Source organism: Acanthochromis polyacanthus, chromosome 13 (assembly GCF_021347895.1).
Source record: "Acanthochromis polyacanthus isolate Apoly-LR-REF ecotype Palm Island chromosome 13, KAUST_Apoly_ChrSc, whole genome shotgun sequence".
NCBI classification, from domain to species: domain Eukaryota; kingdom Metazoa; phylum Chordata; class Actinopteri; family Pomacentridae; genus Acanthochromis; species Acanthochromis polyacanthus.
In genome coordinates this window covers 10,757,687-10,785,290 of record NC_067125.1, presented here as the reverse complement: position 1 = coordinate 10,785,290, position 27,604 = coordinate 10,757,687, and the positions used below count along the sequence as shown (strand labels likewise).

At 41.1% G+C, this 27,604-nt stretch overlaps 1 protein-coding gene across 1 annotated transcript; it reads right to left on the bottom strand.

The window, feature by feature from the left end:
* Nucleotides 1-359: 359 nt before the first annotated feature.
* LOC110959049 (centrosomal protein of 164 kDa) lies at nt 360-27,554 on the bottom strand. The gene is given in 29 exon segments (XM_051957470.1): nt 360-1,190; nt 2,106-2,225; nt 2,336-2,408; nt 2,490-2,858; nt 4,819-4,921; nt 7,479-7,586; nt 8,439-8,619; nt 9,963-10,133; nt 10,421-10,680; nt 10,773-10,841; nt 11,869-11,952; nt 12,189-12,332; nt 12,984-13,106; nt 13,235-13,312; nt 15,263-15,458; nt 15,653-15,784; nt 16,049-16,579; nt 18,437-18,573; nt 18,675-18,725; nt 19,341-20,468; nt 22,460-22,564; nt 22,820-22,900; nt 22,967-23,089; nt 23,182-23,349; nt 23,959-24,053; nt 24,056-24,183; nt 25,545-25,656; nt 26,830-26,913; nt 27,389-27,554. Coding segments are annotated over 28 exon segments (5,046 nt in total). The 5' UTR covers nt 26,909-26,913; nt 27,389-27,554; the 3' UTR covers nt 360-1,093.
* Between the last annotated feature and the right edge of the window lie 50 nt (nt 27,555-27,604).

The window sequence follows — 27,604 nt, the reverse complement described above, 5'->3', positions numbered from 1 at the left end:
GGCGTTCATGAATTGGAAACAAAATGGCGCCTATACATCACGTGACCAAAATTTTTTGGACTCGTCATATCCAAACCAATGGCGCCCCCTTGTGGTGACCTCAGAACTGGTAATTTTGTAAAAGTTTATGGTTTAGTCTTGGTCACTATCGGTTTAGAAGATGTAGCTGTTCCTAATTTTTTTTGTTTGCATTTCTAACATCACTCTCGTTAGCTCGCTATAGTCGTGCTCCAACAATTTCATCAAGTTTATGATTTTTTTTTTTTTTAAAGCAGATTAAGAACAAATGAACTCCCTTGGTTTTCAGTGAACGTGTGTAGCCTGTAACAGCACTGGTACAGAAGGAATACAGGAAAATATACAAAATATGAGATTTATTAAAATATTCCATAGAAAAATACAGTATTATTTACACAAATATGTGCACGAGAAGACAAGGTTTCTCCATCTATGTGTTAAAGTTTACACTAGTCAACGGCTCAGCAGTAATGCTATGCAGACACTGAGTAAAGGAGTGTAGAACAGAAAAATAATATTTAAACAGTGGATTGGCTTCATCTTTATAAAACCACTGACTCTGACATGGATTTGTTTCTGTTAAAATGGCAAAAATGTAAGAAACTGTTAAATAAAAGTTCACAAAAGCACATAGGAAAACCAGCAACATAAATACAAATGTGACCTGTCACAACATGGAGTTTCAGTCACTTTGAACCAGCCTGGTGATGTTTTTTATTGGAAGGTTTTAGCAAAAGAGAACTACTTTAAATGAAGATACTTCTCTGTGATTGTCAAATACATATTTGAAACATACAGACTCACATCTGACAAAGTAAACAATTTGGCCTGAGTCTGGCGTGGAGCTGTAATCTGTTTGAAAGTCATCTGTAGCTTGGGAGTCATTTTCTGTGCTGAATGATAACGGTTCTTGATGATCACGAAGTTCTTTAAACAACCATATCTCTTCCTCGTGGCCATCCCTGGAAACCTTTGCTCGGAACGTCCTGAAGAGAGTGTAAACATCCCCAACGCTGACCTGCCGCGGTCATTACCACTCCAAAGTCCTCAGCGACAGACATGGCGTGTCATGTCCTCAGTAGTGATAGACTCTGATCTGGTTGTTATCGTCCAGGCCCAGCTGCAGCAGGCCGTTCTTGGAGGAGGGAGCCCGATAGCGAGTGAACAGAGGTCTGGAAGGCACGGTTAAGGACAACAGCCGACACTGTGTTCTCACTATGGGTGAGCTTTAGACGACAAAAATATAAAGCAGCAAAAAGTTATGAGACGTGTGCACAGGAGGAAACTGGCAACAGACTAATTATTAAATGTGTGCTAATCCTCCTGCTGTCCTCATTTACAGGCACCAAAAAATATTGTTTCCTTGTGTGAAAAAAAAAATCCCCAAATTTTTTGAAAATTTGCAAAACCTTCAGGAAGAAAATTCCAATAATTCCTTCAAATTTTCCCTTAGAAGTTTTATATTTTTAAAAAAAATCCCCCAAATTTGGCAAGAAGCCTACAAAACCCTACAAAAACGAGTAAAAATCCTCCAAAAAAATCCTAAAATTATCTAAAATGATTACATATGTATCAGTAAAGCTTCTAATGTTTTCTTTAAGAACAGTCACATAAAAATCAACCAAAATCCAGCGAAATTCGCTGGATTTTGGTTGATTTTTATGTGACTGTTCTTAAAGAAAACATTTTTAACAGTTCTTTTTTTTCCCAAAAAAAAATGTTCAAAGATTTCCCAAAAACGTTGAAAATGTGGACATCAGAAGTGTCACTGTGAAAATATATTTTTCTTTCCCCACATTTTTGACCCGTTTCAAAGTCGTCGTCCATCCAAAGAAAACGGAAATAAACCATTCGAGAAAACGAGCGAGTGAGTAATAGAAAAACGGAATCAACATAAAGAATAAAGTCAAATTACAGTGTTGGCTAATTTTAGCTTTTTGACTGACTGTTACTGTCCATCAGTGCATTAGCATGAAAGTCTCTAACAGACAAAATGAGACGGTGTGAAACCAGGACACTGAACTGTTTGCTTTTCATGTAAGGTCAAAGCATCTCTAAGTGTGTGCAGATGAGCAGTGGGAGGATACATGCTGGTGTCTCTCTTTCGCATCTCCAGCCACTTCTTGTTGCCGTCTATCAGCCCCTGCAGCCTCTGGCCGTCCACATCCGCTGATTTCTGCGCGGACCGCACACCACGGCTTTGCTCACTTCAACGCAGACAGACACGTATTTTCAGAATTATAAACCAGAAAAAGCAAATGTAAGCATGAAGTGTACTATCATAGCATGGTTCAGGGTGTACTGTGGGCTGCAGTACCTAACAGGAGTGTACGACGAGTACGCTGAGGTGGTCCTCGGGGTGCTAGGAGTCAGTGGGTCAATGGGTGCACCTGGAGAACCAACAACAGTGATCAGAAGAGATAAAGCCCACACTGTCCTGATGCTAGTGCTTCACTCACTGATTGGCGTACCAGGAAATATCTGGCTCCATCGGCTGTTAATGAGGTCGTCAGGAGGCCTCAGCCCACTGGTGATGGGGGTGCTGAAGAGAGGGGCGGCTGCAGAGGAGCCTGGAGGCGCCCAGTTCCAGGAAGGCTCCGAGAGTCTCACCGTGGGCTCCAGGTTGTGCATCTGGGGAATGACAGGGGCAGCGGTGGAGGAGGAGGGAGCTGGGGTGGCGTGAGGCTGAGAAAGAGGCAGGGAGAACGCTGCGAAAGGTGTAGCGCTCTGCCTCTGAGCCAGCGAACCCAGTGCACCCAGGACGGTGTTGAGCTGGCCCGAGATCTGCTGCAAGGACTCGGCCAGTTCCTGGACTTTGGCCGGGACAGTGGGATGACCTCCTGATGAAAGGTGGAGGTGGAGAGATGGAGAAATGTACGGAGAGGAGATAAAAGTGTTGGTGAGCAAGCTGCAGATGGGGGGGGGCTCAGAGGGAGAGACATCAGAAAGAGATCCAGTGTGAGGTGAAAGAGGACGTGCACGTGTGCTACAAACAAGCAGAATGTACTCCCTGCAGTTTTGCTCGCTGATTTGTCCCATTGATAAACACAGACAGCGGCTGTGACAAACAATGAGGCAATTAGTTAGAGGACTTTGAAATCCTAAGCACATGATTGCTAGCCTAGCCGCGTTTGACCCAGCTCTTAAGACACAAGGGTCGAGGCACGCTCGACAGGGAGGGAGGCGGGCTAAAAGGTTGTCTTTCAAATCCCTCTGCAGCAATTGGGTAGGTATACAACCAATCAGCGCAACGAATAGGCTGACGTAGTTCCTAGAGCGCTGGATTGTGGCTAAGTCCCATTAGCTTCCCAACCAGCGGAGCCAACTGGTATATTAAGGATTTGCCATATCCCGTCGGCATAAGTCCAAATACGTCTTTCTTCTCAATGAAACACTTCAGTGCGGTCCTTTGTTTAACTTTCAAGTTGAATTTTAGCTTCAAATCTTTAAGGGCTGTGGCCAAAGCCGAGTCAAAAGATAACTGTTTATTGTGCGCCGGTTGTTTCTGTCAGAATCGTCGCGCCTCTGTCGTCACTTCGTTACGCCCGCCTTCAGACTCTACACTTCATGGTGATTGGTCCGGCCAGTTTTAGGAGCATCCAACCTCGAGCCTTATGGAGGGTAACTAGACCCACCCTGGCAGAGAATTAAATTCGTTGCCGTGGGTTGTCTAGCGCGGCTAGGCTACATGATTGCTGCAATTTGAACTAAAAACCATAAATACGACCTCTGTGTCAGGGTTACAATAAAAGATCTTTTCTTGTCATATGAAGTTTCATTTTGAGGTAGGGTCTCCAAAATGTTTCCTCATTTGTGCGTGCTTCTGGATGAACCTGCCTGAGAACCACCATGTTTTTAAGGTTCTTTTCAACATCAAAGTGGTCCGCTGATAGCTGGGGAACATACAGTCAGGACCACTAATAGCTAATTAGGCATACTTTAGTCCAATCTAGTTAACTGGCTTTACAGCAACATACTACTTTATGTTCACATCCCAGAAAGCCTCCAAATTATGGGAAGGATACTTCCAACACTTAGAACATGATTATTGTAACAGAAACAGAAGAGTGTTAAAATCCATACATTTGAGCCTTTCTTACACTGTTTCATGAATATTATTTGAAATTATTAACCCTTGTGTTGTCTTCAGGTCTAACATGACCTGGCTGCTATGTTAAACAGCACAGAAAACCCCCTAAATGACCCTTTTTTCAACTTGACATTCAATTACTTTTCCTAAAGTGAAATTCTTATCATTGTTGTAGGTTATGCACCTTGTGGGCCGCAGCAATTATTCAAAAGAGTTCTGTAGTTTTCCATTGTCCAGTATACAGTACACTGATGTTTCCCTTCAAAAATGCATTTAAAGCTACTTTCTGCACATTTCTGGTACTTTCTTAGGATATAGAAGTACTCTCTCTTGCAAAACAAATAATGTTTATACCTATGCAGTACCTTTAGCAGTAAAAACAGTGACAATAAACCTCTACTTTGAAAACATGTGGATCCATAGACAATGTGTACATCATGTTTTTAAAAAGCCAGGCAGTGGTGGTGATAGCAGGCAGATTCCACACATTAATACTTTGAAAAGCCCTGTGTATTGTGACTATATAAAATCATCCTCAGCAACACCAACAATCTCAGTGAATTTTGAATGAAATTAGAGCAGATGTGCACAGTTAATGACTGAAAACAAAACAGATGTATCTATTTTCAGTTTAAACTGGTGGTGATTTTACCGTGCTATACCCTCAAAAAGTGTCTCTTTTTGCTTGGTGGTAGAACAGAATGTGTCACCTGTTACGTCTGGTGGATCCACAGCGCTGCTGAGGTCTGACTCCGTCACATCAAAGGTTACCTTCCTCTCTCCTGCTAGTCGAGACAAATCCTCAAACAACGCCTGAACAAAGAAGACACCAAGGCAGGCTGTGGTTAATGGCGTTCTAATGAGAAACGTTTAGAGAAAGTGAAAACAAACAAAATAATGGTATGTCACAGCAGGTCGTGCTGCCACGGCATTGACATACATTGTACACTGTGTTGCAAATGATGATGCCAGTAGGATTTCAGTTCAACAAACATTTGGCTTTTTGGTTTCCAATGAAACGTTTGGCTTGTGTTTTTTCTCCTGTCTGTTTGAAACACTGACATCAGTTTCAGAAAAGTTGGATGATTCATTTACCAGGTGAGTCTAATTAAAGGGAAACCAAGTAAGCAGGTCGTTCCACATTATTTAGAAAGTCAACATGGGGAGAGACAAAGAAAGAGCTCTCTGCAGATGAAAAGCATGAAATACTGCAATGCCCTGCAAAGGTATGAAAACTCTGGAAATTTCACTAAAACCCGAGAGATCATCGTACTGTGAAGAGATATGTGAGCAGCAGCTGGGCTTCTTACTGGTTTTAACAGACGACATCACATCTCCCCCGTTCTGCTTCTCTTTACTGGCTCCCTGTCCAGTTTAGAATTGATTTTAAGATTTTACTGATCACTTTTAAAGCTTGGCAGGGCCTTGTCCCTTGCTATATTTTAGACATGTTAACCTCGTACGCCCCTCATGCAGTCTTAGATCCTCAAGCGGGTCCCTCCTAGTCGTTCCAAAGTCGAGGTTTAAATGCTGGGGTGACCAGACCTTCTCCATCAGGACCCCTCGGCTTTGGAACGACCTGCCTGAGGAGATAAGGCTCACCCAATTAAAAACTTCTTTTCAATCACTTCTTAAAACCCACTTTTATAGATTCGCCTTCAAGTAAACTTCTCTTTTATTTCTCTTTTATCACAACGTTTTACCTGTCGAAGCACTTTGTGAATGTTTTTCTGAAAGGTGCTATACAAATAAAGTTATTGTTATTTATATTAATATTATGTGTGTGATTCAGAGCGCAGACCAGTTTGTTCAGATTGAGGCGTATTGAGGAAGATTTCTGTCAAGCAAATAAATGGTATTTAGAGAGCGGCCGTTAAAAAGCCACTGCTGAGCAGCAAACAGATATTAGAAGCTGCTGGTGCCTCGGAGTCCCAAGAACCTCTCCATGTAGGATCCTTCTGAGGCTTACAGTTGTGCTTAAAGCTGTATTTTGGTCTCCACTAAGCAACGCTCATAAGGAGAAACCTTTGCAGTGGGCTCAGAAATGCATGAAGACCAATTTTCAAACAGTTTCATTCACTGATGAACGCCGTGCTACACTGGATGGTCCAGATGGATGGAGTTCTGGATGGCTGGTGGACGGCAACCACGTCCTAACAAGGAGGTGATGGAGTGATGCTTTGGGCTGGAATAATGGGGAGTGAGCTGGTTGGCCCCTTTAAGGTGCCAAAGGTGACCTCTGCAAAATGATGTGGACTTCCTAACTGATCATTTCCTGCCATGGTATAAAAAGAAGAGCAGTGCCTTCCAGCACCATCCCACGCTGCAAAGAACACCACTGACTCCTTGGATCATCCCCTGACCTCAACCCAACTGAGAACCTGTGGAGCATCCTTTAAAAGAAGATCTATGAGGGTGGGTGGCAGTATGCCTCCAAACAGCAGCTCTGGGAGGCCATTCTGGCAAACGCAGATGAAATCCAGGCAAACTTTACATGCACTCATAAGCTCAATGGATGGGAGAGTTGTGAAGGTGATTTCCAAAAAGGGCTCCTATGTTAAAATGCAACTTTTTGATTGAAACAGATTTTTTAAGGACTTTTTTTGGCCTTTTTAGACTTTATTATACAGGACGGTGGAAAAAGACAGGAAACGTGGAGAAGAATCGGGGAAGGACATGCAGCAAATAGCTTTAGACGGGATTGGAAAAGACTAGGTCCCCTGTTTATGGGTCGCTCACTCAACCAGTTGAGCTACCAGGGCGTCCAAAATAACATTTATTTTGAGATAAAATATCAATTGCTGTTTTCAGTTCTTTAGAACTTGTTGAATGCTTTGAAACTCTGTTGTGCATAACAATTTGGAACATTGTATTTTGAGTTATTTTTTTTTAAATTACTGCTGTCATCATCTGAAGTTTTGTTTAATAAAATCCTGATTATAATACAACTGTCGAGGATTTTTTTTAAAAATCAGACCGACTGTCACTTGTATTGACTATTTAGGAAAAATGGAACAAAAGCAGCACATAAGGCATAATAATTTGCAACACAGTATATAGTAGTTTCTTCTTCAGTATCAAAGTGATCTTGTGATACTGATCATCAGCTCAGTCCTTAAATGATCACATATTACTAAAGGACGTCTCTACAGGAAAAAAAAATCCTCAGAGCGAGAGCAAAGTGCAGTGACTGAGGCAGAAATAAACTACAAAAGCAGACGTTCATGGTTAGTTTTGTAGTTTTTCTTGGTCATAGATTTGGCACAAGTGCATGGATTGCATATAATCTTCTACAAGGACAAGGAGTGAAGCATCACTTTGAGCTGAGTGTGTAACAGACCACAGAAGCAGTCTGGTGCTTTCTCCTGACCTCTTCAGCTATAGAGCTCTCCAGCTGCTGAAGCTGCTCCTCTTTCCTTCGCAGCAGAGAGTTTCCTCTTTGAACCGTCCGCTGCAGCTCAGACACATTTCTGGCCTCCTGATAGAACAAAGGAAAGCAACCGGCATTTAAACACTTATTTTAAAATGAACTCTACCTCTCCGATCTTCAGCCACATTAACCCTCTGAACAACAAAACCCGCCACTTATTTTCAGATATTACACAAATTACACTATTTCTCAGAGCCCAAAACTGTAAAAACAGAAAGAACTGTTGGAATTTTAACTTTCTGACAGGGCCTTAACTACTTACATGTAAAATGGCATTCTGGTGAAAAACGTAAAGCTTAAAAATGTGATATTTCATCTAAAACCCTTTATTCTAAAAACAAAACAAGAACCAATCAACAACAACAAAAAAGCACACTGCTTGCACTAATCAAATGACTTAAAAAAATAAAAAAATAACATGCATTCCTCATTGCAACCATAACGGCTTTAGTGACTTAGCTGCAACCAGCAGACGTGACAGAAGTTGAGCAACTGTTTGGCTGAACTGGACTGAACTGCAGGCTGTGTTTACACAGAGCAGATAGGAGGAAACTACGGAAACTACTCAAAAATAGTAGGAAAACGTTTTAAGTATGAAGAGTCACCTTCACTTCCAGAAATAGGTCTGCTTGTGGACACTTGAAAAAACACTGTGCTTTTTGATTGCAAGCCTTTTAAAATTCTTTGAAAATAATCAAAGAAATTAAAAAAAACAGATTTATAGCATTATGACTGTGTAATACTGCACAAAATACACTTTTGAGTTTCTCATGTGCAGATCTTTACACTGCAGTGAAAAATTAGCTTACAGTCAACAAAAATGCGACAGAAGCAAAAAATGGCCAGAAACCACTTGGAGTTCAGAGAGTTCATCAGGAGGTGGGCCACACTCCTCCCTACCTGCTGGAGGTTTCTTATCATCTCCTCCGTGGCTCCTCCTGCATGGTTGGGGACCTGAGAGGAGCTGGCCTGGGCCACTTGAAGAGCCGTCTGTCTCTCGATTAGCCGACTGCTCTCCCTCTCCAGGAAGAGTTTGGTCTTCTGGATGGAGGCACCGTGTGAAGAGACGTACCGCCGGAACCTGGACACACAGAGATGTGGAGAAAATAACTCTAGTTAGATACACACTCTGCTCCGTTCTCCTCCATTCTCATCCAAACCATGCATAAATTGAACAACCATGACCGCATTATTATTAAAAAATGTTTTGCTTTCACTAGTCAGTAGTGGGGCTGCACAGTGGTGTAGTGGTTAGCACTTTCGCCTCGCAGCAAGAAGATCCCCGGTTCAAATCCTGGTCTGGGCCTGGGATCTTTCTGCATGGAGTTTGCATGTTCTGCCTGTGCATGTGTGGGTTTTCTCCGGGCACTCCGGCTTCCTCCCACAGTCCAAAAACATGCTGAGGTTAATTGGTTACTCTAAATTGCCCGTAGGTGTGAATGTGAGTGTGATTGTCTGTCTGTATATGTAGCCCTGTGACAGACTGACGACCTGTCCAGCGTGTCCCCTGCCTTCGCCCGAGTCAGCTGGGATAGACTCCAGCACTCCCCGTGACCCTAGTGAGGATAAAGCGGTGTATAGAGGATGGATGGATGGATGGATGGATGGATGGATGGATGGATGGTCATTAGTGTTAGACCACCTTTTCCAGAATGGTAAAAAAACACTCTGGGATTTGTTGAGTGATGTACGGTTACCCTCATGTGAAGCATCAATTAGTCACTGCTATTCACCTTTCGATTTCAAAGGATAAAAAGTAAAAATACTCGTTAGAAGGAAAACTGTCACCTGTAATACTGTGGTATGCATCACACATACACAGCAAAAACACACACAGCAATTATTCTGCCAAAAATGACCAGAGAATAGATTGAAAAGGAAAGGAAATAAGAAAAACTGATTAAACATCTATCCATGCATCATCTATACAATGCTTAGTTCTTATTAAGGTCACGGAGGGGCTGGAGTCTATCCCAACTGACTTAGGGTGAAGACAGGGGACAGGTCACTAGTCTATCACAGGGCTACATAGAGACAATCACATTCACACCTATGTACAATTTAGAACCACTAATTAACCTCAGCATGTTTTTGGACGGTGGGAGGAAGCTGGAGAAAACCCACACATGCACAGGGGGAACATGCAAACTCCATGCAGAAAACGGTGCTAACCACCGACTCACTGTGCAGCCCTTGAACAAACATCATTTTAAAATTATTTGTAGCTACGCTAGGATGAGAAATCCCATGACTTCAGGAAGAAAAAAAAGCGATTTCAATCAATTCCTATTAAGAGCAAACCATTAACAAAACATTAGTCTAATAAGAGTTTACAGCTGGATTAATTTCTTTACTGTACTGAACACTGAACAGGCAACACTGTGCTGTGGACCATGTGTTTTTCCTCGGTCTGTCTGTCCTTACTCGTCCATGCTGCTTTGGCTGTCAGGTAGAGGGGAGACAGCTGGATCGTCCAGGTCCTCTACATGTAGTGATTCGTCTCTCCTGTCACTGGGGGGCGCAGACACCTTCTCTGCCTTTTTGTCCTGTTCTTGTCTCCTGGAGGTGCTCACGCCTTCCCCTTGTTCCAGCTCACTGATAAAACAAGATCACATTCTGTATTCTGATTTTGTCTTTGCAGAGTTGTCACATTTCACAGCACTTAGTTACACATTTTAAATCCAATTATCATGAAACATAAAAAACAAGAAAGCCTACGCACGGAAACCTATTTTTGTTTTGATGCGATTTTATGTCGGCAGCTTGGTTTTACTTCTATTGTAATTTTATTGCCAGCCCTCTATGAAGAATCTGAATACAAATCAGAGCCCTGATTGTGGAGATTGTTCTTTTTACTGTGTCTCTTTGTAGTAAATCTGTACCTGACTCTGCGGCTGAGGCGGTCACACCTCTCCTGCAGCAGTGCCACCTTGCTCTCCAGTCTCTCCTTCTCATCCTTGGCTCTCCTGCTCTCCTCCCTGGCCTTGTCTCTCTCCTCTCTCAGCCTCTCTTCCTCCTCCTTGGCCTCACTCCTCTCCACCCTGGCTCTGTGGATGAATTCTCGGGCTTGAGTTTTCTCCTCTCTCATCCTCTCCAGTTCCTCCCTCAGCTGGTCTCTCTCCCGCATCAGCTGTGGTAAGGCCTGAACACGTGTACAGGTGGGAAAATAGAGGGTTGGCAGACTGTAGACTGGGTCCATATAATCTATCTGTAAGGAGAAAGCAGAGTTCACACCTCTAGCTGTCTGTCCACGTCCTCCTCCTCTTCTCCAAGCTTCTTCTTTTTTCTCTTCAGATCTGCTGCCTGATGGACAGAAACAATTAGTCCATGTCGTTGACTTAGTGTTAATAGATCATAGTCATGCTCAGCACCTGCTCAGCACCACCCACACTCAGGCCAAGTTTTAATTTATATTAAAGTAATATTTGGCGAACAGTTTTCTTCTGGTTGGAAACAACTGCAAAACTGAAGCCCAAAATCCTTTCCTTTCTGTCCAGGTGAGCTTTTGTAAAGGCTTGGTGAGCTTTGTGTGTTTGTCTTAAACAGTGGTCGGACTCCCTGGAGCCCAACCTTATTCACAGCCTGCTGCAGAGTCTGTTTTGAGATGTCGTTTTCAGAACTGCTCAGTTTCATTGGAAGGGCCTTGATGGAGATCCTTGGATTCTTCTTGGCCTCTCACACTTTTTTGGCTTCCTACCATGCCCTTGAGACAGTTTACAGTGTGGAACTCTTATTACGTTTTAATGGTACTTTGCACTGTGGCCACTGGCACTTGAAAACATTTCGATATGACTTTGTGGCTTTTCCAAATCTTGCAAGTAGCCAGAAGGTGCAATTCTCTCTCAGTGACGGACCCTAATAGCAAGTTCAATAAGCTATTGGTTTTAGCCATTACTTGCAACCAACTAGTAAATGGCTAGAGAACAACTGAATCAGCTGTTCCGGAGCATGGCAGAAATGATCAGGATCATTAGGAGAAGTTTGACCATCCCTTCTCATTCAATGTTTTATCATTAATTGTGTTATTTTCTACATTGTAGATTAATACTGAAGATGAACACTTTTTCGTTTACAAAATAATTCCATATGTATTCTCTTATAGTTTTGATGTCTTCAGTGTTAATCTATGATGTATATAATAATTCAATAAAAAGCATTGAATGAGAAAGTGTGTCCATACTTTTGACCCATAGTGTATATAAATTTACATTTCTCAAAAATCTGCAGCAATTTGATGAATAATTTTGGACATAACATCATCATTTTAGTAGAAATATGACAAAACAGAGGGTTAACAAACAGGTTAAATACTGTAGAACGGGAGGGAGACCTTGGTCTGCAGCATAGCCTCCTGACTCTTCAGCTCTTTGGCTCTCAGCTCCAACTGATCGGCCAAGTCCTGCAAGTCTGATTCCTACAAGAAGAAATAAGACGATTTTTTTCAGAAAAGGCCACCCTTCACTCTCCCTAGTTTTTCAAGCATAGTTTGTTTCCAGTCCATTTACATGAGGCATGTTTTAACAACTGATGAGTATATAAAACGTCCACTTAAATATATGTAGATACCACGTACAAGACAGACTGTGACACCTTGGTAGATACATTATGCACAGCACTGCACAGTTAGTGAACATGTTTGTCTGATCTCACCTTTCGAGACTGTGTCAGCTGAGTCTTCTGTATCTGTGTGTCGAGCTGCAAGCGGAGTTTCTCCAGCTGGACAGCATGTGACGCCTGGAGATGCTCTCTGTCCTCCTGCAGAGAGGACAACAAGCGCTCCCTCTGAGCAGTCTCCTGGAACACAGACAGAATGTCATTTTTTTTAAAGCCACTCGTAGGTACACTACCGTTCAAAAGTTTGAGGTCACCCAGACAATTTCATGTTTTTCATGAAAACTCACACTTTTATTCATGTGCTAACATAACAGCACAAGGGTTTTCTAATTATCAGTGAGCCTTTCAACACCATTAGCTAACACAATGTAGCATTAGAACACAGGAGTGATGGTTGCTGGAAATGTTTCTCTGTATCCCTATGGAGATATTCCATTAGAAATCAGCTGTTTCCAGCTAGAACAGTCATTTACCACATTAACAATGTCTAGGCTGCATTTATGAATAATTTAATGTTAGCTTCATTGACAAAAAATGCTATTCTTTCAAAAATAATGGCATTTCTAAGTGACCCCAAACCTTTGAACGGTAGAGTATATCCATCTTAACATAGTTCACAGTGCTTAGGAAAGCTTAACAACAAGAATGTTTTTTGCAGAATAAAGATTCAGTTTTGGATTTATTTTGCTTTCACTATCAATAATTTGAAATTTTGAATCTTAACTAAAATATCACACCTTCATAGAAATTCTACCATTTTTAAAACTACAGTTTTACTGGTAGGGTAAGATGAGGTTGGGCATCAGCTAAATTTTAAAGTGACTCTCTGACCTCATCTAGGTATTTCTCTCTGATGCTGTTCATCTCTCTCCAGTGGTCCTCCCTCAGCTGCTCCAGCTTCCTCTCATGATCACGCTGCACTTCCTCTCGCACTTCCTGGAGCACATCAGCCAGCTGGACCATGGTAGCGAGTCAGTTTATGGCACAAAAAAATACGTTCATTTTAATGGGCCTTTCATTTATTGAGAAAAAGGCATGATAATCATGTAATGTTGTACATATATGTGTGTCTGTCTTCTAACCTCTCGATGGTATTCTGCCAGTTGTTGTTCAGGTCGGGGACTCATCATCAGCTCCCTCCTCCTCTCTGTGCTTCTGACCTTTATACAGACAAAACAGAACAAACAGAGACACAGATCATTAATCTGTGTTCCTCGGGTCCACTGCCTCTGTTTACCATCAACACAGAACAAACAGAAACTTTCGATTCAAACTCTTGGTTTGTTGACATTATTACATCACATTAACAAAATATGACTATACGCTGCACATCATTAAGTAGTTTAAACATAAACTGATTAAAACCTGTCTTGAAAAGAAAATAACAACAGTACTAAATTTTACAGAGCTGCCACTAATTTCATTGCAAAATGGATATTCAGGTTAAATTGTCATGGATCCATAACGTAAAATATCAACAAAAACATTTAACAGCACAATCCTAACCACAGATTCTTGCTAAAATACCCAAGAAGGAAGAAGTAAAACCAGAGTTATTCTGAGGAGGCTAACAGGAGTGTGTGTTTCACATGAAATTAACACAGAAAGTAGGAACCCACAAAAACAGCTGTTGTGCTGTCCTTTTAGCTACACATGAAACTAAAACTTCACTACTGTAATTGTAATGACGATTACAAGAACACATTTTGCTTCTTAATATTTCCTTTAAGAAGGTGATGGTGTTCACATCTAGTCTTATTTTTATTGGAATTGCATATCCCTAATAATTAGTTGTACAAAGGTGGTGGTGGTGGTGCAAAAACTAAACTTTAGTGACTAAACAAAACTGAAATTAGAGCCTGAACGGCTCCACTGTATGAAATACTGTCAAGCAGTACATGCAGCAAACTAGTCATGTCACTCATGCTCATCACACTTGTTTGCTCCAGTACCTTGCTACCAAACTATGCAGTTACTTTCTTAGGTTGTCAGTAGAGAGGAAGTTCTTGTGCTAGCATTTAAACTCATTCCTCTATATATTATCACACTAACAGGAGTCTAACTAATGCTAACATTAGATGTATAAACTGTTTAGGGCATGGTGTTTGATACGCACTCCAAATGAACAAATGTAGTTTTTGCAATTAAAGAGGTTAAAGCTAAAAGTCAAGTTTTCCTCTGGATACTCAGAAAGATCCCCATGAAAGGTGCTATTCATGCCTTGACTCTGCAGTAGGGAACCATCAGTTACTGTTCGTGGTTGTTGTACTACCAAATATATCAGGAGCAACACTTTGTTTAGGAGGACATTTTGACGAGCAGGGAAAAAAATATGTTTCTAATTGAAGTTAACTCCATCGATATAATTGTTAGAAACAAATTTGCAGTGGTTTAGTGGAGAAGACATATGATGCTACGAAGGAAAAAATTCATCATTAGTAAATATTAAGCTGTTTAGAATAGAATATAGAGCAGAACATGCAAACCAGTTTAGGACCAGCTCAGATCTATATTTCAGTTAATGTGTCATGTTTCCATTTTTATGTGTATTTATATATATATATATATATATATATATATATATACACACACACATATAAATTGCCAACATATCAATTTGTTTTTACTTCTTACAACAGTTATCTGCATCGGGAGTCGTTCCTAACACCAGGAAATCTACCTTAAATGATACTTGACATATATATGAACCAAAAACTAGCTGACAGTGCAGCATGTTTGACTGGCAGGATGGGGATGGGAATTTGGGTAGGGGAAAAATTGTTCCCTTCCAGACAAGCTTGGTATTATATTATTTATCATATTGTTTTTTTGTTTGTTTGTTTGTTTTGTTTTTTCTTCTTCTCATTTGGCTGTCTGTCTTTCATTTATTTAGCTATCTCCTCACTTGTCATGTACTCTAACATATATTTATATGTACCTATAAATTGTGCATATAATTCTACATTATTAGAATTTTTATTTTATGTTCAATGTATTTATGTACCTGTGCTCTCCTGTGCTATGGATGTTTCTGGAAGAAATAATAAAACGTATAATTAAAAAAAAAAGAATGAAGTGGACCTAAGCAGGCTAGTCTGATCCTCAGTCACCTCCTGCTTCAGTGAGTTCAGTTTCTCCTCCCGCTCTCTCTGAAGTCTCTTCTTCTCAGCCTGGAGCTCCTCTTCTGACTCTGCCTTCAAACGTTCAATGTCCTGCCTCTTCTGCGCCTCCAGTCTGTCACGTGCCGCTGTTTGTTCTTCCTCTAGAGTGACATGTAACTCCTTTAGCATGACGTCACTGTCCTCCCTGAACATATGACACCAATACAGTATTAATATGGGGATTAACCTCAGTTGAATAGTCATATTGGGTATATTAAAGATCAAACACTTATTTTCACGTGCAAGTAGACACAAAGATATAAAACAACTAGAGTTAGCTCCCCTTTGAGAACTACTGCACTCACATACATGTTTAATGTTACAGTGCGTAAGTCTGACCTGAGTTTGTGTTGCTGCTTTTCCCTCTCCCTCTTGACAGACTCTCTGAGTTCCTCTATTGTTCTATCAGTCTCCTCATTCAGTCTGGCCTCTTCCTCTCTCCTCCTAGACAGAAGTTGCTGCCGCAGAGCCCTGGGGACACATTCACACCAACTAAGACACTGTTCTAAATGCATGCTATGACAAAATGTGTGTATTAACTGAGATCTAACTAAAATACATTTATAAACAGTAACTTTGTTGCTCTTTGGAAATGACTCTTATCACAGACATTAATAAGAGATTCCGAAGAGTGGGAGGAAAACAATAAAAAAATACCACAACACTGCTTAAGATGAATGGACTCAAAGACACAAAATGTCTTGTGAGGAATTTAGTATTGTACTCTACGCCTACCTCAGTCTTTCCTCACTCTCCTCCTTCAGTTTCTTCTCCTCCTCCTCTTCTTCTCGCCTCAGTTCTTCCTGGAGGAAGCGCATCCTCTTTTCCTTTTCCTTCAAAATACTCTCCCTTTCCTCCTGCATGTCTTTTCCAGACTTCTTCTTCTCCCTCTCCTCCTCCACCCTCTTTCTCAGACTCCTCTCTTCACTATCTGCCCTCTTACTTTCCTCTTTCTCTCTCTCTTTCTTCTCCCCGTCTTTCCAGACTCTCCAGCTCGGCTCTTCTCCCAGTGAGCTGTCTTGGTTTTTTAAGGGGAGTTCAGCATCTTCGAGTTGAGTGTTCGAAGTCTGAACAGGTCGACCTCTGGAGGTTTCAGGCCTCTGTAGTGGCAGAGGCATGTGGAGGTCGGAGACCTTCCGACCATGGCGGACACTTTCTTCTAAGTGGGACGAGCTGGATAGAGAGGGTGAATGGCTGGACTGGTGGAGGACAAGTCGGTCAACTTTATGGACTGGAGAGCTGTCTTTGACTTTGGCCAGCATCTGCCTAAAGAGAGAAAGACAAAAAGGGGGCTGTAATAGTTAATCCAAGGTGAGGAAAATGTTAAAAATATTGTGATTGCATGCTACTTTTCAAGATTGTTATATAAAGGGGTCAAGTTGTGCATTTCTCAGAAATGCTGAAGTTTATTTTGTAATAGTAGCTGCATGTTTCGTCACAAAAATGGTTGGTGGGAGATCATTTTTGATTCAGACTGTGAAAAATTCAGCACAATTTATCTGAGGTCTTAACACAGTGGATAAAGAAGGTCATCTAAATTAGACCTAGGGCATGTCAACCAAGAAATGTGGTCTATACTTTGGTCCAATTATATCCTAGATGTTGAAAGTGTGTAGATCAGCAGAAAACTTTAAATTTTTCAAGTGTGTGGTGTAGGTCGTCTCTACTCTGGAACAATAACAATCTTTTATCTGGAGGGACACCATTCACTAACAAAAAATGGGAGGATAAAGGTATTATTACTCTTCTAAGATATTAACAAGGTTGATACAATCCTCCATTTTCAAGAACTTGTCTCTCATTTTAACATTGACAATCATTCTCTTTTCTTTTACTTCAGAATAAGATCAGCATTATAGGGATCCCTGGGCATCAGGCTTGAAGGACCATCCCATTTTATACTGTATACAGAATGCGCCAGGACAAATAGTATCCTATATCTAGGCAACGTCAGGAATGAAAGCTTGGGACAGAGACTTAGTGGAATTATGACAAAATAATTGGGATAGGATCTGGACAAATACTGCCATTACCTCAAAAAAATCCAAATCATCAGTACACATCTGAGATTTCGTCATAGAGCATATTTAACACCAATAATTAGACACCAGATGGCATTGGCCCCTGACTCATTTTGCTCCTTCTGCCCTCATGGAAACGTTGGCTCATTTGTACATGTTGTATGGGTATGTCCAGGAGTTTTTGTTTTGTGGGAGAAGGTTATCAGTACTCTGACAGAAATAACAAGGTACAGTTACCAGTGGACCCAGCTGTACATCTCCCACATGAGGACTCTCACATTACTACTACGAACAAAAAGCGCAAAATTTGGCTGGCAGGCCTGACCGCAGCAAAGAAGATCGTTGTCCAGCACTGGAGACCCCGCAGGACATCTCAAGAATTCAATGGCTTCGGAGCTTTTTGAACATTGCCTGTCTAGAACTATCATCAGCAAGAGTCAATGAAGCAAGACTGAACACAATCCAAATGTGGAAAGAATTGATATCAGACTTGAAAGAGCTTCCTCCACACTAGACAATCTCTGTACAGACATGGCTATCCTAACAATCAGTTGGTGGTGGGGTGTGTGTGGGGCTACAGAGCAGGGATGAAGGTAAAGAGGGGACGGAGGGTGGGTGAACAGGGATCAGGGGTGGGAGGTAGGGCAAGGGGCTGTTGTTTCTGGGGTTAAAAGTTCTAACAGAAACAAAAGTCTGTCATACAGAGAGTGCACATGTTTCATTTGGAAATTTAAAAAATAATGAAAAAAAAAATTGATCTAGGGTGCACGACGTTTACGTATGAATAAACGTCTGTTACTTTTAAGCCTCTGTCAGACGACTTCACACAATGCTGCATAATCAACTGTTTTCAGATGAAAAAGGAAGTCGGCATTAAGAGAAGATTACAATGTAAAACAGAAAGCCATCAACAGTGAGGCATATGTCATAAACATGTGTCTCTCACTGCCAGAACAAGGAAACACTACTTTCACACCACACATACATTTTGGTTATGAAACATGATTGAACCTGCTAAGGACACAAATTCTTACAAGGGCAATGAACCCTACTCTGAGCACAGCATCTATTTTCCAAGAACAATATTAAAACAACAAAGAACCTCTTGTAGGCCTCAGGCTTCTTTGGCTGTCCTCCCTCCCCATCCCCCTCTTCTTGATGTGTTTCCTCTCTGTCATCTTTCGCCAGCGGACTGACTGTGCCAGACAGGTCGTTGATGTCTAGAACCTTCTCCGACAGCTAAATGACACAAAAGCAGAACCATTAAGACATAGGTTGGCAATAAACAGCTGAAAGAGTGAGTGAATGAATGGTAAGCATCGGAGTGCATGATAGGGTACCTTGACATCTGTGGAAGATGAAGCCTCAATGTTCTTAAAGTCATCAGACTCCTGCAATAACATGCACACAGTAACACTCAGTGATAAGGTAGCAACCAAAATGCAAACGTGTACAAAACCAAACTGCCCATGAGCAACAATCAACATCAATGCATGCTGCCTATATCAAAGACATACAAATATACACTGACCACAAGCCAAAAGTAGAGCCTACATGCAAACACAACCAAGGCCAGGGTGCAGGCAAGCACACTGTAAAAATCAGACAGTCAGTCATCTACAACCGAGGCAAGCAGTGGCAGTGAGGGAGGTGATTGCAGGAGACGAAACCCCTGTGTCTGGTTCAATAGCTCAAAATATACCACCAATCTAAAAGCTGATAGGCTACCAAAAGCCTGCATGTCAATGGGGAGAGGGTTTAGAAGTTTCCAATCCAGTCCTCAGGGGCTCAAATGGATTGACCTTTAATCAAGTAATAGTCCAGTGTGTGATTCATGATATCCAGGCAAGAAATCACAGAAGATCAGCCCCTCAGGCAGTGGAGTTGGATTCAGTGAGCTACATGCACCTGCTTGCAAAGAACAGGCAGGACCAGGGTTGGGGTTGGGGAGTAAATGGGAGGGGATGGGGAGGATCAGCACGCACAGCGGCAACACTGAACCCTACCTCTGCAGGAAGAGGGGATTTTATTGTCACATCCTTCATCTTGCCAGCGAGATTTTCTCCCTTTTGGCCTAGATGGGCTGACTGGACAGGAGCCATTTCCTCTTTAAAAACTTCGACAACTTCCTCCTCGCTTTCTGATGCTCTTTGGAGCTTTTGACCATCTGACTCATCCTCCATTTCCACTCCCTCCCAGTCCGTTTCTTCTCCTTCATTTTCCATACATCTTTCTTGCTCCTCCTCTTCACTCTCTGACAATTTCCTCTGGCTCAGCGAGCATCTCTCCAAAGCCTCATCACTTTCACCCTCCTCACCCCCATCTTGTCCTCCCTTGCTATTTATCTCTAGCTCCTCTTTCTCATTCTTATTCTGAACGCCATCCTTTAGGCCTCTCTTGAGCTCATTTTTCTCTTTGTCAGCTTTCTCCTCCTCCTCCTCCTCCTCCTCCTCCTCCTCCTCCTCACTCCCTCCATCTTGATCACTTTCAAAGCATTCCTCCACAACTTCATCACACACTTCGTCAAACTCCTCTTCTTCTACATTCTTCACTTCTTCTTTCTCCTCAATTACATTGTTCCCATCCTCATCGCTCTCCACAGTCCCTTTCCTGTCTTTGGTTTCATCACCCAGGCTTTTAACATCCCGTTCCAATTCCTCATCGCTATCATTCTCCTCTTGTTCAGCCCTCTCCTGCCTCTCATTGTGTGTCATGTTTTCTGACACTTTGTCTTCCCCTTCACAGAATTCTTCATCTACCTCATCACTCTCTTCTTCCTCCTCATTTTTACTCTTTACAGTTGCTTTACTCTGATTTTCCTCCTCTTGTCCTCCTCCTTTTATATCTTTCTCATCTGCCACCTCTCCATCCTCCACCTCATTTCCTTCCTCTCCTTTCCCCTCTGTCCCTCCCTCCTTGGCTTTCTCTCCTCCTTCACCCTCTTCCTTCTCTTTCTGAACATCTTCCAAATGTCCTCCTTCATCCTGCTCCACCTCCTGCTCTGCTACTTCCTCTTCCGATAGCTCAGCAGAGTCTTCATTGTCAGGGGGTGTAGCATCGGCCCCTTTCTCACTGGCATTTTTTCCACTGCCAGCCTGAGGAGAGAGGTGGATGTCGCGGCCCTTCAGAGAGTCCTTGGTGCAGGGTAATAATAAGAAGAGTCCATCCGTCCCAAACATTGGCACAGAGGGAGGCGTGCAGAGACACAAGGGAAAGAAAGGATGGAGGAGGGAAGGTGAGGGAAGGAGGTGACCAAAAGATTGTGACCCCCGCTGAAAGGCGACGGTGGTGCGATGTTCTTGGAGCGACTGCATGCAAAACCAACTAATCATGCAATCGTGTTAAACAACCAACACATGAAAATGAATTCAACAAATGATCACATGCATGTATGCACAAACAAATATACACTCTTGTTCTGTGTTTCTCTCACATTCAAACACAGACACATACAGACACGCAGAGGCAAGTTCGAGTAAGCTTGTTTCAAGAATATGATTTCCCTGTTTCAACATCTCATCAGTACAAATTAATGCTACAAAATCCTTTGGCAGTTCTGGCATTTTATGGCAAAGTCTATGTGTATTGTATGCACTTTGAAGGAGACACCGTATATGAAGGATTTTTGAAATTCATGAATTTGGACTGACTGTTCAGTGGTGATGGCAGGGACTCGTACTGTTCTCAGGTAATGTGAATTCATTCATTAATTAGAGGAAAATGCTAGTATTCTTTGTTTTCAAGGTGACAATACATGCTTGGGTTATTTAGAATTAGACAGCAAAGCAGTAACAGTGACAGTAGGAGGACAGCAGGACAAACAGGAAGACACAGTAACAGCCGTTCCCGTAGGACAGATCCCAGCAGCACAGCAGCTGCATGAACACATACGGGTCACAGTGCAAAGGTGAGAGGTTTAAAGGTCAAAGAGACACAAGAGAAGGAATAACAGATGGTTTAGAAATTACAGGTTACATGAAACAACAAGAAGAGTCCACTATAGTAATGATACACAGACAAAAAAACACATGGAATCCTATAGTATATTTGTATCTCTGGCCCACATTAGTAATAGAAAATTCAACCTGTTGTATTTCCTAATATTATGGCTCTCACTTTGCACTTTACTCCTCCACTGTACAAATTTGGGGGAAACTGCGCTCAGTGCAGTACAATTAGCATGAGGTCCAAGCAGTTTTCCAAAGACAGCTCATTTTTGCATTTGTTTCAATTAGGACTGAAATTAAATACTGAATTTAGCCATCTGCACCTGATGTTTTTCAAATTATAATAGCTTTTAATATATCAAGAGCTGAGGACTTGGCGTGGTCGGTCTTTTCTTACGGTTGATTTTGAGAAGCAGAAGTTTTTCTCTTTAATTAGCAGCAGAGAAGTATGTGCAGGGACACCACCAATTTCCCAAGGTCTGGTAAAGACATCTTTAAAGACAGCTGGTTGTTTTCATGCCTCCATCCTGACAGTCAAAATCAGCTACACAAAAACTGGTGTGCACAGATGAACATGCCAGTGATAAAAACACCCAGCACGTTTACCTTCAGTCAGACTGCAAACAAATTGTTCAAATACTTTATGTAAAAATCAACTTTGTATGGAAAGCTGTAGGAAGCTAATGCTAATGGCCCTGCTAAACACTGTATTCTTTAAGTCTCTACAACAGAGGTGGAGGGTGCAAAGTTGGCATGACACTTAAAGTCACGACAAAGGTTGAAATTAACTAGAATTCATTTTCAAGTTCTTCTTACCAATATTTTCAATACCAATATTGAAAAATCTTCAATACCAATATTTTGTTCTTCGTACAAAATTTCCAGTTTAAAGATAGAAAAACAACATTAATATCCACAGTCAGAAATACATCTTGAATGCCAGAATTGTGCCTCCACAAAATCCTGTCGACTTACACAATATGTATGAACAGGAAAACACAAACAGAAATGTTTCAGCCAAGCAAATGCATAAATAAAACACAACAGCCGTTCAAAGAATGCGATAGAATAGTAAACGCAAAGAAATGGTAGGGATATATTTTGAATGTTCAAAAACGAAAAAGACAAAAGCAATGCTTGGAGTCACTGAAGTGTGTATAGCTGTGTGTGTTTCTTACCTGTTGGGATGGTGGTTCAGGGCTGTGGTCTCCAGAGAGAGCCAAGTCCTGTAATTCTGGCTCTGTCCTCTCCTCAGCTGGAGCAGCACCACTGGCTTCACTGTCCTAAAGGAAGCATTGACAGAGGACACTGAAGCTTTTCACTGGAACTGATAAGCCATTAAATGAGAAACAACATAAATGCATGGTACACACCTGGAACTAATATACAAACATACAAATTAATTAAAACCCATCTCATAGAACAATGAGGGCAAAAAATGACCGACAAAGTTATTTCTATCAGGGAATTATCAAACTGAAATATATCAGAGCATGCATTTGTCATAAAATGTTGTGTAAAGAAATGATTCTGTCTACCTCGTACTGCAGGCCTCCACCGAGGGCATCGAAGTCTAAGTGGAGGTTCTTCGGCAGTCTGTCTGAACCACGAGGACTTGGCTGAAAATGAGATGTCTGGTTTTGTAAGGAAGTGTATTTTTAGAGCGTACAAGAATCTAAACTTACCTCATTTTCAGAAACCTTGTCTTCATCATTGTCGTCATCATCATCAAATCCGGGCAGGGTAAGTGACACTCTCTCCTCTTGTCTGCTGCCTAAAACACTAGACGCCCCACTGCTTCGAGGACCCTGAAAATGTCAGAAAGCACACTGTATAGACTTGTGGGAGCATAAAATCTCAAAAGATTATGTAGTCCTCTAGATAAGGACAAGGATCTTACACGAAGGGACGTCTTAAGGGGTTCCAGGCCGCCAGAGCTGCTGATAGACCCCCTGAGTGCTGGGGCAGATCCAGAGAGAGGGCCTAGGCTTGAGGGGTCCAGACCTCTGAGAGGAGCCAAGCTGCCAAGTGGAGACGGAAGGGCTCCCAAAGCTGAACTAAGCTGTGTCTAAGTGTAAGAGACAGTCAGTGAGGTAAGCACCTAGATCAAGACATTTTTGTTAAGAGGTGCTTGGAACAAAAATCAATCATTGTCGTTTACTTTTTCCTTAACGTTTTCCTCAACTGTTAGCGTCATTATCCCCAACCAAATAATGCAGAAGTTTCTCTATAGCACTCAGCAGTTAAACGGTGCAGGAAACTTAAAAAGCAGAATAATAATATCAGTGGCACAACTTCAAAGTAGGAACATTTGTGTATTGGAAAGACAAACGCCGTTGTAAAAAAAAAAAGTACCATTGGCCTTTAATATTACAAAAATGAGTTAGTAAAAACAGTTTTCACATTAAACATAGACATTAATAATACTGTTAAGTGCTTCAATACGGGACAAATAAATAAATAAAATATTACTCCTGCACTGAAGCACACAAAAGTGTGAATCCTAGATCATTTTTTATGAGCACCCACAGTCACTTTTCTCTTACTAAACTACACAAAATGAACTTTTAGGGTTTATGATATTTCAAAGCACCAGTCAAAGAGTTTCTTCTGCTGTCATGTAGCAATGACACAGGAAGCATAAAATACATTACAAATAAAAGTAACACCAACTCACTCCCGGAGTCTTGAGTGGCTCTTTCTTCTTCTTATCTTTCTTCTCCTTCTTCTCTTTCTTTTTCTTCTTGTCCTTCTTTGCTCCTGCACCCCCGCGGTGACTGTGAGCTGGGCGCGCTCACGCTCCTGGCTCACCAGGCGGCGGTAGTGCTCGTCGCAGGGATGATCCCAGGTGGACTGGCCCGTGGAGAAGTTGAAATAGTAGATGTCCCCTGTCACATCCTGACTATGGGGAGGAAAAAGGGACAGGAAAGAAGGTGAATTTTAGCATCTCCAAAAAGATGGATGGATGGATGGATGGATGGATGGATGGATGGATGGATGGATGGATGGATGGATGGTAACACCAGCACTGCAAACCCTACCGAAACATTTTTTGAGGCACAAATTATTCCAGCTGATTACTTACTCAGTGAAAATGCAAGTATTTTATATTAGTTAATAATTATTAGTTCACAGCCATAAAATCCTTTTTTTTTATTTCCAGTGCAACACCTTGGAGCATCACTTTGAAGCTGACATATACAAAACCTAAATCCCATCAATTATTTCACAGATTTCTCTATAATGCAGTATGAAAAGTGAGAAAAGCTTTTAATTTTTTGGTTTATATGCTGTTATCATTCGTTGTTTTTGCATATGGTTATGCATTAACAATTGCTTCATCACTGCTACACAAAACTCTACAACTGTGTTCACATTTTTAATCAACCATGTATGTACAAGGGTGATTAATTGCTCTAATAGCCGTGTTAGCAGTGTGTTTCTAAGGTTACATGCATTACTGTCAAACACACTCAAACTTACTGGGGTAGCATAGCTGAAACTCAAATGGCTTCTGTCTGTGGTGAAATGTGGGTATGCATGGTGCTGGAGGTCCACTCTCCTGCCTCTCTTTCCTAAAATCCAAACTTCTAAAAATGTACGATATTGTGGAATTTCAACTGGCTCAATTTTTATTCCTAGCTAGAAAAAAACTTTTTCCCAACAATTTACATAATAAATTTCAAGATCGAACATGTTGCCATAGATTACGTAAGGAATTAAATTTTACCATTCCAAAATATAGGACAACGAGAAAAGGCTTTTGTGTCACAGTCAAGGGGTCGAGACTGTGGAATAATTTGGATACAGAACTGAAGCAAAGCCTTAATATTGTCCAGTTTAAACAGAGATATAAACAAAAAGTTTTTGGAAAGTATAAAGAACATACAAATCAGTAGGAGTATCTGGCCAAATGATTTAATATTTATTTAAGGAAAGTATAAAGAACAAAGAAATCTGTAGGAGGAATTGGCCCAATGATTTAATATTGATTTATTGATGTGTGTGGTGTGTGGGATAGCCGTATGTTATTGCTATTCAATTTTGGTTATATAGAAATAAATTGTTAATAAAGTAACCTTGTTCGGGGTGGGATTAAATAAGTTTTGTCTTCTTCCCACTCCCTTTCGAACATATATGATTTGTAAATTTATGTGATGCCTTGTTTCAGCTGTGGTTTTATTTTGTATAAGCTGCATTAGTTGTCTGTTAATTTTATGTTCGAAATAAATACTTTTCATTTCATTTCATTTCATTACTTACCAAGGTTTCCATTCAGGAGGCAAAGGAGCAACAATGCCTTCCCTGGCCAGCCACATAAGCTCTGGTTCACCATCAGGGTCGATGCCAATCTCTCTTGCATACTCTTGGATCTCTGATTAGAGAGGGAGTAAAGGAAAAAGGAGTGATTGTGGGATAATCTAAGTAATATGTGCCATTTATATCCTGAATGTACAGTATACAACAGATGTGAGAACACTCTTGGATTATATCATTTCCATGTCCAATGATCCAAATTTATATCACCAACAAAGATCAGTACACATTTCATTACTGATATTTTTATTATTTCAGTATGTCTTCAGCTCTTTATTGTAGGACTTGTGTTGCTCTACCTTTCTGTTTAACATATCTCAGCGACTTTCTATTGGATTCAAGTCAGGCAACACATTTCATCAGGTCAGTTTGTAATTTTTTTTCCTTTATACATATATAAATACACACACACACACTACCGGTCAAAAGTTTGGACATAATTTCTCATTCAGTGGTTTTTGTTTAATTATTTTGTACATTGTCAATTAATACTGACATCCAAACTATAAAAGAACACATATGGAATTATGTTGGAAACAAAAAAGTGTTAATCTTCAGTTGTAATCTACAATGTAGAAAATAATACAAATAAATAGAAAGCATTGAATGAGAAGGAGTGTCCAAACTTTTGACTGGTAGTGTATATAATGTGCTTCAATGTCAGAACCATGCATTCACTGTAGTAGTCCTGACTAGGTTCATGCAAAACATGCTGGATTCTATTTAAATCAAACAGATCTATTTCCTAATTTTTTACTCTACCTAATTACTGCTACAACTGTGTTGTGTTCCGCGATCTTCCTGTATGCCTTTTCAGCTTTGTGAAGCCTCAGTATTAGATTTTTCCTTTTTTTCCCCCTGTCTTTTTCATCTGGAGCAGTGATGCAGACCTGCTGAAACACACAGCTCGTCGGTCCAAAATTTAGAAAGTGCTGGTATTCACAGGTGACTATACGACTATGTCAGTACAACCGAACTTATTGGTAATCTTAGGAGTAGTATTTCGTTTTGTTATCTAAGAGTTTCGAAGTTGTATGTATTCATTTTTATTACACTGGGTTTCCACTTTTGGCCCTCTATTTTTGACAAAGTCTTTCTCAAGTATTTGTTTCTGAATATGCATTAATGGAAATATTACCCTTGGTCACTAAAGAATCATACAATCATTTCAGATGTTTTGCATGGGGGATGTATTTGCTTCTGTCATAATCTAGTTATAAACCCGGTGTACCTTGTTCAGAGGGTATGTAAGTCTCATCGTAGTCCTCTTCAAGGATCAGCTGGTCTCCTATGAGAGCAGCTGCTGTCATGGTTACTGCAGAGTCAAGTGGAGAGTGCAAAACATCATGACTGGGAAACAATATTCTGCAGCGACATATTATAACACAGTGGTAACAACTAAACAAGAAGGTCTCGATAGGCAGCTTCAGCTCTGCACTGTGCTGTGCAAACCACGCCAGTTACTGAAAGAAAACACTAGATTTTAGCTTCACGTGACGCTCAGCTTATAAGCTTAACTAATTAGCTAACTTCTTGTACAAAGCAAGGTGGGGGCTTACTATAAAGAATATTCTCGAGTCAGTGAGAAGAATGTGCACTACTAAGCCACGCTAACATTAATAATAGCAAACAATACTGACGTGAAATCATTTTAAGGACAGTAATGCGCAGGAAGGAAAGAATGAGCGGAGCTAAAACAATCAAACGTTAGCATCACAGCTAACTTCAACATTAGCTTAGCTCAGAAAGCTAAGTAGTTGGCGAATAGCTTATTCGCGCAAGCCACTTACCAGCCAAACTTTTAACAGTTTTCTCATGAGCCTCTGTGGCAATATTGACAAGTCATCAGTTGTTTGACAGAGACATTGTGTACCCAAAACGGTAGAAAGATGCGAAAGTTACACCACTAACAAACTGCATCTCCAAGGACGCTTCCCACGTTTCCTGTTGACGATGGAGACGTGGCTCTGATTGGCCGAGACACATGAGGCTTTCAGAGGGCTTCG